Source organism: Sparus aurata, chromosome 23, assembly GCF_900880675.1.
Source record: "Sparus aurata chromosome 23, fSpaAur1.1, whole genome shotgun sequence".
Classification (NCBI taxonomy): Eukaryota; Metazoa; Chordata; class Actinopteri; order Spariformes; family Sparidae; genus Sparus; species Sparus aurata.
This window is the reverse complement of record NC_044209.1, coordinates 25165127-25184068: the sequence shown is the minus strand read 5'-3', so window position 1 is coordinate 25184068 and position 18942 is coordinate 25165127. Positions and strand designations below refer to the sequence as shown.

The 18942-nt window shown below is 41.3% G+C and overlaps 1 protein-coding gene across 2 annotated transcripts; it reads left to right on the top strand.

The window, feature by feature from the left end:
• The first annotated feature begins 88 nt into the window (after positions 1-88).
• On the top strand, positions 89-18858 carry lmx1al (LIM homeobox transcription factor 1, alpha-like). 2 transcript variants are annotated; one of them, XM_030406970.1, is made up of 10 exons: positions 89-713; positions 1286-1338; positions 2772-2860; positions 3667-3856; positions 15329-15561; positions 15899-16062; positions 16205-16282; positions 16375-16495; positions 16594-16749; positions 17178-18858. In XM_030406970.1, the coding sequence occupies exons 3-10, from the start codon at positions 2800-2802 to the stop codon at positions 17333-17335; spliced, it is 1161 nt and encodes a 386-aa protein (XP_030262830.1). In that variant the 5' UTR covers positions 89-713; positions 1286-1338; positions 2772-2799; the 3' UTR covers positions 17336-18858. The 2 variants fall into 2 exon arrangements, with proteins under 2 accessions (XP_030262830.1, XP_030262828.1); XM_030406968.1 differs by lacking the exon at positions 1286-1338 and having other exon boundaries at positions 91-713.
• The last annotated feature ends 84 nt before the right edge of the window (positions 18859-18942 follow it).

The following is an 18942-nucleotide window of genomic DNA, read 5'->3' as shown; positions in this document are numbered from 1 at the left end:
ACAATAGTAGGAGGCAATAAACCAGTTATTTCTCATAACATGTTTTCAAATGTCACTGTTCCTGCTTCCACAGCAGCCTTTTCATCCTGGGACTTGTTGAGAGTGCAGTGGCCAACACATTTTCTGATGTCTAGATAGACAGAAGTACAGCTGACTGTACCTGCTCTCATCTTCATTTGTCTTTGTCCTTTTGATAATATTCTCCCATATCCGGCAGTTTAAGCATGATATTAAGATATTAGGGTTCATTTAAAAAAAGAAGGTTTTTCTCATGTGCAGGGGGATTCATATCTCACTGCAAGTCCTTTCACGTATGAACTGCGCCCTTTAAAGTCTCCGTCCAACACTGAACACAAATGCAAAAGATCATCCTCATCTGAGTTATCAATAGGCTGCATCATCGCTCATCTTCCCCCATCATCTTCCGCACCTTCTCCCTCCCTCCCTGTCTGTCCATCTCCTCCCTCTGCGCCTTTTTACGCACAAAACAAGTCGGAGCGCACACACGGCTGGCGGAGAAAACAGGGGGAGACAATAGACAATAGTTTGGGTCATCATGGTCTTTGGATTTTTACCGTAGGCAACATGCGCGCCGGACTGTGAGATACAGGTGAAGCATCTGTGAACGCGTCTGATTCATTTACTCGCCGAAAGTTTCCCCAGGTTTTAATGTTGCCAACCGAGATTTCTGGAGGAGTGTGTTTCACCTCAAGGTAAGGACTCCGCAACTCAAGAGCAGGTTGTCAGTGGAGGAGAGACTCGAGATTTCTAAATGATTTTAAATCGACTGTGTGTCCGTCAGTCCTGCAGCAGCGCGTTGCGTTGGTCTGACGTTATCTGGCGTTTCGGTTTTCATTTTTAAACGCTCAGGTAAAAAAAAAAAAAAGAAAAAAAAAAAGACGGAAGACGAAGTCACGGTGACCTTGCTATCAAGTAAATTATGATCTTTGATTTGGTCTGTTAATCCAAACCAACAGCCTGAGACAATGTACGAGAGGAACGGTTTTATTGGAGGTTTGGTTTCAGGTGGTGGTTCAGTATCAGCGGTGCTTATCGTGGATAATATTTCATTAGCACATTAGTTTGAGCTGGTTTCTGAGTGCAGGAGTCACGTCCACTGTTGGACCCCAGCAGACGCACAAGAACTCAACTTTCACTTCTGATATCAGGCGGACGAACCGGGTCACTCCAACAGCTTTTTAAACTTTACTACCACAGAAATCTTTTTTTTTTCTCTCTCTCTCTCTCTCTCTGCTGGTTCTGGTTTCAAATCTTGGGCACAAAGATGTCGATCATTAATCTTCAAACCGAGAAAAGCTTTGTGATGTTCCTCTGAAGGTAAATCTTTATTATGCATCGACTTTACAGAACGATTTATTGATCCTCATATGATATGACAATTATATTTCCTGTTATTGTAGCTCCAGGTGATCTGCAGCAAACTTAATTAAATCTTTCTTGAAACATTTTTATTTTTTTTCCCCCTCTGAGTTCCCCTCTGAGTGTCTGTTAGTCTCAACATGTGATTATCGATGCATTACACAAATGTGTCAGTAATATATTCAACCCGCAATTAGGGAAAACATCAAATCAGATTAGCTGTATTTACATAATTCATTTGTTTTATTTCATTATTTAATTGTTTGTGGCAATGCGGCAATTACCCGGCATCCAATACTATATTTAATATTTAGTGGATTTTACAGACCCGCGACACAAGCCGCCCAAAATGATATTATTTCAAGAATAGAGATTCTCTACAAATATCACAATTAAAAGAAAATGTCTAAATTTAATATCCAGTTTGAAAATGAGCTTTAAATATTAGGTTACAAATTAGATTTAGCGAGCTTCATATAATAAACACAGCTGAGTCTAATGAGACCACAGCTAACAATCTACATTAAAAGTGCCAAATGTGGAAACATTAAAGATTGTTTTTGTCTTTGTTTCTCCAGCCAACATATTTTTTTTCTGGATTTGTCGACTTTTAAAGAGAACACTGAAGGGCACAAAATGCCGTCAGCTGTTTCTTCTGTGATACTTAATATATTCACTTGAATAAAACAACAAATTATCATAGCAACCATTATACATTTTAATTAAATTGCTGGCCGCACATTTTAGAGAAAATGTGAATATTGTTAAAATAATTCAAACCCAAATTCCTTAATTGATACTGACTGAACGGAAAATCATATAGATAATATATATAAGAACGCAACCTGCTTTTTTGTGTGTGTTTGTTTTTTTGAGGGGTAAATGTAATCCTCTTTTTTATTGTTTAATTTTTTACTTATTAATGTTGACTGTTATTTATAGAGCAGCTGAATACATTCAAGGCCCTGAACTATATCACCTCAAATCTACCTGAAATAACGGTGGTATCTATTTGATGCTCATCGGCGTGGGAAATTATCTTTATTTTCATTTTTATTAGATTATCAGATATAGATGTTGTCCTTGATGTTTTCTATTTTATTTCTTATTTTTTCCCAATTCCCAATTCTGCCCTTAAAAACCTTAATATAAAATCCATGTGTGCGTGTGTGTGTGTGTGTGTGTGTGTGTGTGTGTAAATTCAGCCATTTATATTTTGGTAACCCAAAATGTCTCCTTGAAAATGCCTTTATGGTTTTTTTTAGGTGGCTGGTTTTCATCGGCCGACATTTAATCCTAATGATTCCCTTTATTCCAGTCGGATTTACTGCAGTGCTTCATCTGACATATCTTAGATCGAAATGGAGCATTTTATTTGTGTGTCCTTCTAGCGATCACACTGAGGGAAGGAGAGAAGGGATGAAAACAGAGGAAAGCCAGCAGTCCTGTCTGCAGCAGCCTCCATCCTCGACACCTTTTGGTGAGTGTGTCAGCAGACAGTTTGTTGCATGAGAGTCAAACGAAACGTTAAATATCACTGCGACGGATGGAAAAATGACCAAGCCTCGAGATACACTTAGTATAGATAATTAAGAATATTATAATTCCCGCAAGAAAGAAATACCATGACATAGATTCGCATCACGTCGAATTCAGTAGAACACTGACGCAATTTAAATATCTATAAAGGAATATTAGGGTTATGTTAAGATAATCAATACTGATTACCTACATCAATTTACTAACAGTACAAAATTAGGATTGTAATTTTAGAGGGACAGCATGGGAGAAAAACAACAGGTGCGTTCTTTACGTTGACTGTAACTTATACTTTATATGTTGAGATCAATAGAGCGTTAAAAACAACCATATAGATTTTTTTTGCAATTGGGGTGGAAAATATCAAGATAATTGTTTAAACTATATAGTAAAGCTCCAGCGCACATTAAGCCTATTTGTGAATAAATCAAATGAATATTCGAGGGACTTTTTGAATCTTACGATTTAAAAAATTGTATCAGGGTGAGCTACTGTGGACAGCAGTCGTTCGGTGCCAAATTATGTAAAATATGCACACAAACATGTGGCCTATTTTAACACACAATATAGAAAAATAAACGTGGAACACTACATGTTTTCCGGAAGGCCATTAGTGGGAAGAACCATAATTTCCTCTGGGTTTGGGTTGAATTGGAGAGATTTGGACTCATGACTCCATTTGTTTTAAAAAGTCTGTCTTCGGCCCTGAATGTCTCCCTGTCCACGCATTGATGTGCCCCCCTCCAGGTCCGGAGTACAGGGGAGGGGGAGAGTTGTGTGCGGGCTGCGAGTCTCCCATCGCCGACCGCTTCCTGCTGCGCGTGAACGAGCGCTCCTGGCACGAGACCTGCGTCAAGTGCGCCGTGTGTTTGAGCGCGCTCACCGGGACCTGTTACTGCAGGGACCGCCTGCTGTACTGCAAGCACGACTATGAAAAGTAAGAACACACTCACACACACACACACACACACACACACTGGGGGAGACAAGTGGGTTCAGTGTTTGTTGTTGCTCCGCTGACTGCAGCATGGGAGAGAGGCGGGCAGCGGGGGAAGAAGTGCTTCCTCTCGGGTCACTTCAAGAGCAGTTGGAGATCATTTCCCACCAATAACAAACTGGTGTCCTGAAACAAGGCTGTTGTTCAGAGTTCACGAATTTTGGAGATGCCATATTTCCTCCCAACTGCAACTATATTTATCTCATGTCAATAGTAAAACTCTCAATCTGCAAAGAAACGCATGACTAAAATATAGTCTCTCGGTAATGTAAATATGCGCTACCAGTATCTCAACACTGTAGTACAGCACACTGCATGAAATATTTACTTCTCAAATCTGTGTTTATTTGCAGTGGAGGGGGAACTGGTTTCCGTTGTGCAGCCACAATTTCCTCCAATCAGAAGCAAGTAGAAGTTATGTCACTCAGCCTCCTCATAGCCACGAGGAAGCTGAATTCACACATTGTGTTGATTTTTTATATTTTGTTTTATTGTCAGTAATTTGATATAGACTGGTCACAATTTACCAGGTTACATGTGAGCTAAAACACTGTAATTCAAGTGGAACTGAAAATACTGAACAGAAGGTGATGAGGTCAGAGGAAGAAGAAGCCTGTTTTTATTTCCCAGCATGCTGAGAGCGAGAGCCTTTTAGCCACACATATTAATATGAGATTATCTAAAGAATAACCTGGTCAGTTTTTTTTTTTAGTTTTTTTTATTCTTTTTATTAAATTGAACAATAGCAAGTTAAACCACCTGATCTGTACAGTGCAAACTACATCCTTTAGGCTTAAACAGCTGGCTTTTACCAAACAACAAAGAACAATTTGGCAGTTTGTGAGTAAATTAATGTAAGTTTCAAGAAACTAAAGTCTTTGCAGTGTTATTAACATGAACGCATCTTGAATCAGAGGACAGACACATGTTGCTTGATCATATAAAGGGTTAGGGAGACAATATGAGAACAACCGAGTTATATCTCACAAAAAATACTTTAAGGCGAAACTCTCGCCAAAAAGCAACCAAGGCTTTATTTGGGATTGAATATGAGTCAAACCTTCGTGTAAAAGCATAATTACGACGAAAGAGGCACTTTTAAGATTTACTCTACACTACTCACGTTAGCTGCTGCACCTCCTGCGCGTCGCCGTCATGCCAGACAAGAAGTGTCGATCCCGAGTGCGACCTGACAGGCACGCTTGAGGAGCGGTTCACCATTACTCTCCTGCCTGTCAGGTCGCACTCGGGGATTGCCACTTTTCTGCCATGACGGCGACGCGCAGGAGATGCAGCAGCTACCTTGAGTTGTTCAAAAACCTTCTTTTTCATAAACTCTGTGTACACAAACAATGTTCTCAATGCTCGTGTTCATGAGTAGAGACCCTTGTGATACTACAAGCAAAGTTTCATGTTGTGTCGAGTCTTCTTAGTGTTCTAAAAATAGCGATTTTGATGCTAGCGTGTCGTGCCCCTAGCTCTCCCATTCAAAATTAACGTGCCCAAAACCGAAACTAAGGTAAATCTTAAAAGTGCCTCTTTCGTCGTAATTATGCTTTTACACAAAGGTTTGACTCATATTCAATCCCAAATAAAGCCTTGGTTGCTTTTTGGCGAGAGTTTCGCTTTAATTATATTCTAAGTTCCTGTTCGAACCCAAGTTCCGTCATGACAAAGTAGGGGGCAGTGTGCAAAACCTTTGCCCAAACCTACAGAGGTTGTAGTCGAGATATTGAATACGAATATATATGACTGATTTATGAAAAGTGTGTCTACAATTAATGGACTTTTTAAATTATTATTATTTATCTTGAATTATACCAACTTAAAAACTTTTTAAAAAAAAATACAGACCTGGATATGGCTGAAATCAAGTTCTCTAACATACTGATGTAGAATATTTTTGACAATTCGTAAAAAGTGCTTCATGCATTTGTGATGTGTTGAAGATTTCTACTGATTAACTTGAAGTTCTTGGCACATAATACAGGTTTCTTTGTGAGTTCTTATGTGGAAAAGTTAAACGTCCCTTTCCTCCCTGCTAAGAATTCTGATATATCTTTAATGTAAATTATTTGCAGTTGCAGATTTGTCTACGATCATAATTATGGATTGATATGTTCACAATCTGATTTGAACAGCACCTACAGAATACTGCTGCTGTGCCCCATGGATGTAATGTAAAATGTCTGTACTCACCAGCACAATATACTTTAACGCAAAACATGTTTAATACTTGCTTTGTGAAATGTAATGTAAAATGTCATTGTTTTTTGTTTGATTACTCAACTCTGCGGTCATTTTTTGAGGCCATATTGTGTGTGTGTGTGTGTGTGTGTGTGTGTGTGCGTGTGTGTGTGTGGGTGTGTGTGTGTGTGTGTGTGTGTGCGTGTGTGTGGGTCGGTTGTTGGTGTGTGTGCTGTGGTCAGTGGGTGTGCCTGCAGTGGGAGCTCCAGGGGTAGACAGCTGAAGGACGAGCCTGAAGCTTGTTATCATTGTTTTGAAAAGTGTCAGACGGCATCCAGCAGCACAGGCTCTCCCACTGTACCTGACATCTGGAGGAGAGAGAGGGAGCGAGAGACAGAGAGGGAGACAGTGTGGGAGAGAGAGAGAGGGAGAGACAGAGAGAGAGAGAAGGGGGGATACTGGCTGATGAAAGTCCCATTGTGTGACGTTTATCTGGAAAAATGAGTGGGAAACATGGAGCCAATAGCTTATCATAAATGAAGCACTGGGTTCATTTTCAGCGATGGAATGAAAAAGCGTATTTGCTCTCCTCGTGTAATGACCGTAATTGTAGATCCAAATTAATAGTCAGCGGCTCTTTCACTATGGTGTTGATTTAGTCCCCTATACATTGCATATGGATAGTTGCCTTGTTGTGTGAGTCGGTGCCAGACTTGGCATCCTGCCTGTGACCTTCAGCGGATCAGCAACAATGTCTCCTTGTTTTCCCTGCAGTCCGTCCATCAGCGCCTTACACTACACACACACACCATATCTAGAGCAGGTGTGTGCATTGTAACAGATAATCTTGTTCAAGAATTTGGAACGTGCATAAAGATTTTAGGGGAATTCATACATTTATTAGGGGGGGGGGGGAGCTGATTTTTCTTTTAACCCTCTACTTGAAGCTCGGTTCCGTTTTAGCTCCAGATAGTTGAAATGAGGCAGAGGCAGATTAGCTGAGCGACGTTTACACAGACTGATCTTCAGGCATTAAAGTCATTTACTTAATTTTGAAGAATGTGTGGATGAAATGTATACATGCACTGTTAAGACGATATCTTGCAGGCTTTTCTCGCTCATGCTGGGCTATTTTCCCATCTCGCCCTCATGCAGTAACTCTGGCTTGTCCAAATATTTTTAATTTATCCTTTGCTTTGATTACATCACCCATCACAGACAGACAGGCAGAGCTCTCCTCCCTCTCTCTCCATCAGTGTAAACCAAAGGCCACAGCGTACAGCGTTGTGACCGCGTGCGTTTGTTTGCATCTTTTCTGTGGTTAATATCCAAAAAGAAAACAAACAAATGCAAAAATCCAAAATAGGTAGACATCTCAGAATTTTTTTGCAATTAATCTACTGCGTTGAGGTGTACGAACAAGACGCGTGATGATGGCTAACAGTTCAAATGAGAAAACAAATCTAATTTTGAAATGTGACCCATCCCCCACCCTGATTCATCTGGGCCAAACTGCCTTCGAGGCAAAAGTTTATTCAGCATTTGCATGATTAATGTTTGGGAGGGATATTTTGCTTCAAAAAGACTCTAAATTGATCGCTCTGATGATCAAAAAGCCGATGTCACATTTCAGCGTAACAGTTTTAAAGGTGAATCACATAATCCTCGAAAAAGCACCTAGTTCAGTTTGGTTGTGAGTCATATTTCAAATTCAGTACCTGAAACTTCTTGTAAAAAAATAAGCGATCACCCTCCTGCCAGTCATTATCCATGTAATAAAACAGGAGGTATGCCTTCGGTTTCGAGATCCCCTGGTCTCAATCTGTTATGGAAATGAGGGGATTTAGAAACAATAAACTCAAGTGCATCTTGTGGATTTTTCTTGTGGATTTATTTTTGTTCTTAAACCTCAAGAAATTCTTTGGAACTCCTTCCTGTTATGGACCAGATGTTCAGCGAGAGGCTTTAGAATAATTTTGTGGCGAGACCTCTCCCCACACTCTCAATTCCCACCAGCAATTGAAATCGGTTTGTTCTTTTTCAGGGTTGCAATGCATCACCTTTGCCAACACGATGGGTAGAATAATGCTTAACAATAATAAAAAATGGGATGGAAAACCAGTCTGAGTAGTGAGGAGTAACATCTTTCAGCTGTGAAATGTTTTGAATAAAAGTAACAGGATGATTAAATTTCATTCTGATTGAAATCAAGACTTTGAAAGCACTTGATTAGCAGGCATGAATCATCTCTACCACCCTCAGTATCATACACACACTTTTTCACAGTCATTGTCTTTCACACACTGGCTTGACATTATGGTTCCTTGCCAAACGGAGCAGTATAAGGCCAGTGTTCCCTGGTCAACAGTGCTGAGCCCAGACAGAATGGAGGGTAGTCTGGCTGTGCGGAGCCTGCATGTGAGCTCCCTTGTAAGCCCCATAAAGGCAGCTTCAGCCGTGTGAAAAAACGGGTCACCGGGGTGGATATTCACTAAACCTCGGGTTTAATACCTCACTCTGTGGGGTGGAGGGCACTCAGACTACATCTAGGTTTACGAACCCTCTCTTTGCAGACAGACAGAGGGAGACCCCGTCGCCACAGTTATGGAATCTCCCTCCGCTGACCAGGTAGCTGTATGTGAGTCAACTCTCACGGCCTGACAGAGTATCCTCTCAAGTTACATTTATATGAGAGTCTTGCTCCTCTAAAACACTGAGACTGAGGATAGAAACTGCATCTTCTGCCTCTCGTCTCCCTGCCATGCCCCCACCCCACCCACCGTTTCTCTCCCTGTCTCTCTATCCGTTGCCTCGTTCATCACTGTCTGCTTTGTAATAATATTTCTCTATTCCAAACCTCATTTCGCTCTCGTTGAGATTGATGGCAGCGATGACACCAAACAGTTTATCTCCCCGTTTATCCCTTGTTTTCTCTTAATCGTCTCCCCTCCCTCAGCGCCTCTTTGTGTCTCGGGATGGGAACGGGAGGAGGTGGTGGGGAGGCTGATTGGGTACAGTGCTAATTACCCAGCATTCTGTGGCTGTCCTTCGGTGACAGGCCTGGCACTGGGCTTCAGGGAAATACTATTAGAGAGAATTATGCAATGACACGTCAGAAGATCAACAAGCCCTTATCCACATCAGCCAGCACCTCAACTCTGGTTGAGTCAAGGCCATATCAATTAATTACTTTTAATAAATCAAGTCTAAATTATGAAACTGTCACCATTTAAAAGATCTGTTTGACCAGAGGAGAAAACACATTTCTTGCATAATTACCTGTTTTTATCAGCTCAGGTTTTAAGATATTTACCTCTAAAACTGGAAAAGGGGTGAATAGAAGTTTGTTTGTGGTGCTCACAATGAAAAGTTGCAATTAAAAATGATTAAAAAGCAATTCACAAAACCTTGGCAAATGAAACCAATCATAGCCCCATTGCCAGAAATCATTAGCGAGGCAAGTGAGGGAAATGTTTGCTCAAATAATTGAACATGCCGGTACAATGAGTCTAGAAGTGGAGGGAAAGTTTGTGGTTCGGCGTGGGATAAGGTGAATCATGGCAGCACTCAGGACTGTACTGTACGTAATGAATCTCAGTCAGAGGCTACACATAATGCACGCATGTGGTTCTGAAACGTTCAAACACTCCTCTCTTACCCAGGAGCCTTACATGAGCTAAACCTGCAGCTCAACAGATGATGGTTGGAGGTGTGCCAGAGGGAAGGAAAGCGGGGACGGGGGAGATGTTGTGGTATAAATGAGAGAACATCGGGGAGGAATCTCACTGATGGAGAAGGCGTTCGAAATGGGATAGAGAAGGTAAAGACGGGGTGTCTGAGAGTTTTAGGTGGGGATGCAGCCGCAGGGAGGGACAGATTTTGGTCTGGGTGCATGTGAGAGAGGAGGGGGGCGATATTGCCACTGTTTTTGCATAATGAGAGATGAGACCCCATCATCTTTCCTCCCCCACAACAATTTTATAACAGACAGCTAATAAATGTTTCATGGCAGAACAAGCTGCTCGCCTTGGCTTTATTAAATCTGAGATAATAAAAGCAGAGAGGGAGAGGAAGAAAGAGAGAGAGAATAGGGGGTCGCACCAGAGAGGGAGAGATAGGGAGATCGGCGTAGACTTTTCTCAAATCGACCGGCTGTATCTCCTGTTTCTGGGGCAACGGGTCCCGCTGTCCCCCGCCACCCCCTCCCCGCTGCTTCCCCACTCCGCCAGAGACAGACAGGAAATGAGAAACGGGCAGACAGGATATTGCGTTCTGGTGGCCTGGGGATTAACTGTTTTATCTAAACTAACACACACACACACACCCACTCACTCGCGCACACAAACACACACCCTCACACATAGCATTCATTCTTGGTAGCATCAGGTGTAAAATCGCACACACCCAGAGAGAAACACCATGCACGCCACGCAGGTTTTTTGTTGTTACTTTACACAGGTACATTACATTAGGTCTTGAATATTACAGAAGCCAGTGGTGCTCTCGTGTAGCGCCGGTCTTATTGCCAGTGTGAACGGGTTACAGTGAGAATCATGACATGTAACCGTATAACTGTGAGATTGGCTGAGAGTTTGTGCAGAAATGCCTCTAAAGAAGTATTCCATACACTTGCAGGCCCTCATGGCCGTTAGTTAACAACTATTACACAGCTTTTACAAATTTTGGAGAGCATACATGGAACAAGAGGACTGCTTATGATGTTACTTTATTGATGCTTGGAGTGATATGGTGCACAAATGACAGCATCTGTCAGTGTTTTATTGATGTTTGTACCCAGAACCTTATCTGTGTTTACACAAACTGTGCATATTTGTGTTTATGTGTGCATGTGATTGTATATACACCCACATGTGTGTGTGTATGTGTGCACATACGTGTGACTGTACTGTATGTATATATATATATATATATATATATATATATATATATATATATATATACATGTGTGTATTTGTGTGAGTGTGAGTGAGTGAGTGAGTGGTGGCAGGGGTAGTGAGTATCGTGGGGAATGCTGGGAGATTTTAATAACACAGAAGCAGTGCAGGGAGATTTAATAAAAGGAGATGATGTGATTACTGAACCCTGGCTCTGAGCCATTTTGCTTCACAGAGCAATATCCGCCAAAAGTGCGCACACACATCCACACACGCACACACCGTTACACACACACACATCTAAGAAATGGATACTAAACAGAATACAACTTAAAAGTAAGATTGTTGCATATCATTTGTTCTTTTTGCGTCTATCATATGAATCTTTGAATGCACCTTCATTTTCATGGGATGTGTAAACACCTATTTGTGTAACACAGAATCCACAAGCCAGTGCATGAATATCTCACCACATTATATGTTTGTAAGGCTGAAATGCACCTTAAACCATAGGTTAATCAAAATAAGTGACGTTGGTAGATCTTTAATGAGCCGTACTTTCCGACTGATGCCTTAATCTGTCCAAGTGAAGTTCTTACACACTTAAATGCAACCGCACCAAACCTAGCGTCAGTATAAGCGAACCTCTACCTGTATAAATATTCATCAATTATGAGAGCAAGCACAACAACTGTAATCACTCTGAGACACATACATATTTATGGAATGATTGTGTTGCGGTCCACACAATGTTGTGCTTGTCGGAGCTCACAGGCAAAACAGTGCCACATGACACAGCTTAGGGAGATGACGAAGATTCTGTTATTCTGTTTGTATGCGTAGGATCTACAATAAGCAAGTAGGAAAGAGCTGATTATAACCACCCACTACTTACACCACGTCACCTTTTTCTTCTTCTCCGTGTTTGATCACATAATCAGTGAGCTTGTAATTAGCTGTGCCCCCTAACCCCTCTGAAATCCATGGCACGGAACATAAAGGTGCCTACAGCCAAAGTTGCTGAGGTTTCCCACATCACAAGCTCACACAGTCTTCTGTCTGCTCTCACACTTCTCTTCTTTGTAATTCTGTACATGTGAATATTACACACATCTCTTCATTAAAGGAAAGCCCTCTGAATCCAAAGCAAACTTCTGATTTGTTCACAGCTGGTCTTCACGCTTCGTCTCCGCTGTTTAAATTCTAATTTCATTTAGATTTTTATATAGCTGAAATTCAAATAAAAGGAAAAAAACTATTTCTGTGTTGTAGGTCTGTGTCATGAAAACATAATTTCCCCCAATGATTCCTGATGCAAGCAAATGAGAAATTAGAGATATTCCAACTTGAAAAGTCAAAAGTAAAAAATGTGTTTTTCTTCTTGTTCATACAAAGTTTGTGCTTCACTGTGTCGGGTGACGTATGTGCAGAGTCTGACACCAGAAGGCTGTTTTCCACATTCATTTCTGAAAGCAAAAGTTGCCCCTGCATGTGCTCACTGAAAATCATATTTCAAGAGGTGGGCCTACGAGCATGATTTGTACCATCACATCACCTGGTCCAGTGTTCAGCATACACAAATGTGATGTGGAAATATGACGCCTCTAGTGCACATACACTAAGAATAGACTTTACTGTGAAGAAGGAGACAACTTGTGTCTAGCAGTCAAAATTCAGAAGCAATATTGCATAATTATTTACTAAATTTTTATTGCTGAGGAAGAAGGAGGGACATTTTAAGGATTTTAATGTGGTAATTATAGGTTTTTTGTTAGATACTAATGCCTTAATAAAGGCTTTAATACATGTGTTATAAACAGAAATGTTGTCTTGCGTATCAGAATAGACTCTCTACAATATATTCCTGATGTATTTTAAGCATTCTAAATATATGAACACTACTCAAAATGAGTTAGGGATATTTAATGTTTCACTTGATTGTTTATTCTGTGACAACTTATTTTGTGTTTTGTGAATATTTTTGGTCCTAAATAATAATGGACACATTTAATTTGACTTTATTTGCCCCCATATCCCAATATCCCTAACTGATTTTGAGTCATTGTATTTTGCGTCAGGCCAAATCATTTTAATTTATCCCAAGAACTCTAAAAAAAAAAATCATGCTCCAGAATATAATCAAAACTTGGTCGTCTTGAACTCGTTTACTCGTACAATGCATGCAGAAAAGAGAGCAAATGATTTAAATTTAAGACAAGATACAACAACAATAGTACATTTTCACCCAAATGGTGAAAAACCTATTGTGTGATCACATTGTAAAGCTTCAGTGTGTAACCTAAAACTACCTAATTCCTGTGGCTACTCTATAACCATCTTGTCCACACTGATTTATTGGAAGCTACACCCTGGTCAGGAGCGGTGTGAATGATACTTCTATTAGAGGGATTAGACTGATCTACTTACAGACCCCCCTCTGTGGCAGTTGCCCCAAGTTGCCTTCATTTGCCATGTTGAGTAAATTCCTACCGTGCTGTGTACACCCCGATTAGGGAGTGTGGGACTTAACCACCAACATCATCGGTCTTATGTCAAGCAATCCTGCCACAATTATGTTCTGTCAGATTTTGTTCGCAGTGAAAGGAAGCATTTAAGGTGTTGAAGTGTGTGTTTGGCTGGAGCGTCCGGCTGCACAGTGGAGGCGTTGTGATCACTCTCCTTTGTGAAATATGTGCCAGAAGCCAGGTATTATGATAAGTAACAAAGATTGTTGCAGATATTTTATAGTAGATGCATCTCCCTGAATTGCAGTGCAGTGACTCCATGAGACAATAGGCTGAGCAAGTTAAACACAAGGTCCTGTCACAGCAGATTTGGGTGGGGCTGTTTGCGGGGATACTTGTGTTTGCGTTATGATGTTAAGTTAGCGACACTGTCATTTGGGGAATTTGGGGAGCGTTTGGCAGATGGATTGAGAAAGATTAGCCGTAGCAGCTGCGTTTGGGACAGAATCGCAGATTAGGAGCTCTAATGTGCAGACCTGGCTCCTTCTTTACACTCCAGATTTGGGCAGCAACACCTTCCTATCACTCAGTCAGGGAGCGTCAACACTTCTGCCTTCGTCCCTTCCTCCCACTGTTCACGCCCCGCTCACCCTCCTTCCCTCTTGTCCAGGTTTGTGTTTTGTACTATTTCTTCGCCCACTGGCTTTTTTCTAATTCTTACACCTATGCACTGACGTCCTGGTGACTCTTCCTGTTAAAGAGAGAGTCTGGTGATCAAGCATGTCTTTGCAAGTTGCACCAGCAGCATAATGATGGGTGCTGTTATGGTGAATGTTGGTAACTCGCCAGTATCAGACTAGGTATACTGATATTTGGTGGGTGGGTGTGTGCAAATGTCTGTGTGCATGCCTCTGAGAGCGCATGCATGTGTGTGTGAGTGTCTATGTTTGTGTGTGCATGTGTGTTTTAGTGTGCATAAGTGAGAGGAGAGAGATTAACCCCATGCTATCCCCAATCCCTGGTTATGAGTTTACAGCGTCTGTCTGGCCATCGCACTGTTTAAACAACAATCTAATTAATCCTGTCTTTATTAGTTTCAGTGAACTGGGGAGGCAGGCTGGGAGGGCGTGAGGGAGAACTGGGAACGCTGGCAGAAAATACTGGGGAGGGAGGGAGGGGGAGGAAACCAAGTGCGAGAGCAGGGATTTGAGAGGAATTTAATGGCAGAGACTTAGGCCCTGTGAATGGAAATAGGGATGTGGAGAGATGGTGAGGCAGGAGAGAAACTGAGGGGTTATAACATCTCACAGGAGGAGAGATGGGTGGACAAAGGCAGGAAAGTGGTCATGGGGAAAAGCAATGGACCTGAAAAGAACTCTGTATTAAGCTTTATTCATAGAGTTAAATAAGTACTTTAAGATTGTGGGTGGGATGTGGATAGACTGGAGTTTACCCCATCAAACAGATTTCAACATTTCAGGCTTTAAAAGAGAGAAAAAAAAAACTCCCAACAGGCAGCTCTCATATCACCAGCTAACTACTGCCACCTGCTGTAATGAGGGGGGAAAGAAAATACAATATAAAAATGCAGACTACTGTAATTCCTCTCAGCAGATGTTCACCTTGTTGCTCTGTGAATTGGGTAATGTTTATACGACCTTTAATTAAGAGACGATGCTAATCTCCACAATCATTTGAGCTGAGGGTAAAATGTATCGGAGCTCCTTGTCTCCGCCTCCATCTTTAATTACCTCACATTTCTTTTCCTTTGCTCCTTGACTCCCAGAAAGCTGTACATATATTACACAGTTTATGTGGGTATCCTTCGCATAACCTTTTGTGCGTGTCTTTCTTTGCGTCCCCAGGCTGTTTGTAAGGAAGTGCAGTGCCTGCCTGCAGGTGATTGGACGCTCAGAGCTGATAATGCGGGTGCAAGGCCAGGTGTACCACCTTGGCTGCTTCACTTGCTGTGAGTGTGAACGCCGGCTGCAAAGAGGTGATGAGTTTGTGCTGAAAGAAGGCCAGCTGCTCTGCCGCATGGACTATGAGAAGGAGAGGGAAATGCTGGCCGCTATTAGTCCCACACCAACTGAATCAGGTAAAACAGGCTGCACTGCCTGAACCACAAAGCAATCAATTCAGAGTTGCTTTGCTTTTCTACGTACAGCTTGTGAAAGTATTTTCTCTTTTATATTCAATGCAGTAGTCCCTTCTGATTAGTGAAAATAGCCTGCTCATTAATCTTCACAGTCAATTCTGGGAATTTTCTACGCTTGGAAAATGCACTTCCTTCCAAACAAGGGCCCACCAGGCTTCTGCTCACAATCACTTCAATTTTAAATGTTTCTTTTTTTCTTCTTTTATGTAAGAAAGCTGTAAAATCTACCTTCTACGGGGATGTTCTGAGTGTTTTGTTGTCTACCTACCCCGATCAGTGAAAAGTGAGGATGAGGACGGTGGAGGAGGCTCCGGCGGGGGGAAGGGTGGTGATGAAAGCAAAGAGCACAAGCGTTCAAAACGACCACGCACCATCTTGACCACACAGCAGCGTCGTGCTTTCAAGGCCTCCTTTGAAGTGTCCGCTAAGCCTTGTCGCAAGGTGGGTGGACCGGCTTGTCAATGGATGAATGAATGGATTGCAAGCTATATTGTTCTTGTCAGTCTGCCTTGCGATCAATACAAAGCTGTGTCTGTCGCTTTTAAGTTTGTATTTTAAAAGCAATGAAAAATCTAACCTGTAGGTGAGAGAAACACTGGCTGCTGAGACTGGACTGACAGTGCGTGTTGTGCAGGTGTGGTTTCAAAACCAGAGAGCCAAGGTTAGACTTTGTACATTTCCTCGGGACATGTTCTTCCTCAGACATCAACATACAGTGAAAACTAATACAGGAGGTGTGTTTTTGTGCGTCAGATGAAAAAGATAGCTCGCCGACAGCAGCAACAACAGCAGCAGCAGCAGGAACAAGAGCAGCTGGGAGGAACCAGGAGAGGACCAAGTAGAGGGGGCCGCCAGAGCAATGACGACAGTGAGGGTGAGAATGCCGCCAATGCAGAATCAAGAAGAGAAAGCTATGTTTTGAAAAATAGATGATGAAATGGTATGACTAAAGGGTTTCTAATCTCTACGCAGATGGCTCGAGTACCCATGGCATGGATGGGATACTGGGGTATCCCTCTCTGCCACGTCAGCAGCTACTCGCTCTGGATCCCAACATATATGGTGGAGAGCCGTTTCGACATGGGCTTACACCGCCTCAGCTGAGCAGTGAGCAGCTCCACTCTTATGGTAAGGCAGTTGGTCAAAAGAAACCGTCCCCTCAAAATGAATGTTTTGACATGATCTCTTTCACCAGTTAAAACCATAATTTTAAAGTCACAGTGCCATTCAGAATATTAGTATTTTACATGCTGCTGTCAAACAAGCGCATTGCTCAGTATTTTATTCATTATTTCCTGAGAAAATGTGCATTGGTAGACAGTGAGGTAAACATGTAATGTTGGACCTAAAAGTGTGGCATCATGTTGTATTAGCCAAGCATGTTATTAATAGGTTAAGATAGGAGATTAAATCACCATGGCTGACCCACTCACCGGAACTTTTGATTTTGGAGTTTGTACTTACTTTCTTATTCTTTTTCTATATACTTCTGCTCTCTGGTACTAATAAAAGATCGTTCCACTTCAGTTGTTCACACCCTTGCTTTTCTTACGCAGACTCAGAGACAGTGTTCCATGACCTGGACAGCGATGGAAGCCTCGGTCAACTTGGAGATTGCCTCTTAGCAGCTGGGGACGGCAGTCTCCTGGCAGGGCGAGTGGGAAACCCCATTGACCGTCTCTACTCCATGCAGAACTCCTACTTCACCTCCTGACCCCTATAAACTCTCACCCTTTCCCCTCCTGTTCCACCTTTCACCTCAGAGATGCAGCTAACGGAGTCTGTCCATCAACACGCCAGTGGGACCGCTCTCAGTGACAATGTCTTCATCCAAAATGCACTTCTGAGCTTATATCACAGGTCGAAATCATTACAAGTCAGGCATAGTCATATTATCAGTTTGCAGAAGATTTGCATAAAGTTCCTTTTATCTTTCCTCGATAAGAATCACATGCTGGAAAAACAGACACTGTAAATGTCCAAGATATGTAAAAAAAAAAAAAAAAAAAAAGACCTCAATTTCTCCTGTTGTATCTATGTAATGTTCAATGAAACACCTTTCATGGCACTTTTCAACAAAGAAAAACAACAACAAAGACACTTATTCAAACATTAATATGTATATCATGAAATTACAGATGATAATTGGTTGTTGAAAGTGTATTCATCAATCAAGTAACATGTATTTAGAAGTCTTGGCAGGTCTTATGAGCAGCTGAGGGTCTAACTAAAATTAGTATATTGCATAGCTTTTTTGACAGGACTAGTGATTAGTTTTTGTGCGTGAACGACTGCAGCATATACAATAATGTATATGGCTTGGAGTACAATTTTGCTCTCAGGTTAGTATGTATGTTTGTGTAACCTGAGCTGTAACTCAGGATATTGTGCTGGACAGGATAAAAATGTAACTAGCCCAATGACTTCAAGAACGTAGACGAGGAAGAAAACTCTCTATATAAAATAAACATTTCAAACTACATTCTTAGTTTTTCATATTGCATGACAGGTATAATATGGACCAAAAAAAAAAGTCACTTTTTTTTTTTAGCGTTAAACAACACTACAGGGTAATTTGAAGAGCCTTATGCGGAAACAGGGTTGTAAAAGTGATTATTGCTTTAGCTCTCCCTCCTCTTTTATAATCACTATATCACTAAGAAACGGTTCCGTAAATGACAACCAATGGATCTATTATGGCCAAAAGTTAGAACACTGGGTACATGATATTGTGCCCTAAATGTAAATGTGAGTATGACTGTGTTACAGTTAATTGTTGTAGTCACTTTCTGTAATAATTTCTTTCTCAAACATCTGAAATTAGATGTTGTTAGGTAGATATTTTGTACCTTCTTCTGTGATAATCCGCAAATATTTAAACTGTAGCATGATATTTATGTGTCACAAAGTAGGTCTAAAGGAATAGCCTCCAAACTCAAGACAGATAGCAAGTGTTGCAGAAAGGATTGGACTCTGTGGTGCAGAATAAAAATAGGATTAAGGTGATAATTGTTTCATTTAGGTGCCAGTGATTGGCTACAGCTTGTGACTTCTTTCATGACATTATGTTTGACTCTGATCACCACCTCATGGTATTTTTACAGTGATATTTTTGTGAATGTAACTTATTTGTGCGGTATTAGGCAAGTTCCTATTCTACCTTTTCGTTCAGTGACTGCCAGGTGATGTGCTTTGAATGTAATGTTGCCGTATCTTCAATACAATCTGCGGTTTCATCTTTGGAGTATGCTTGCCTTTTTGTCCTAAATATCATACAAATACAGTTTCTCATCTATTATAAACCAAGATATTACACTTGAA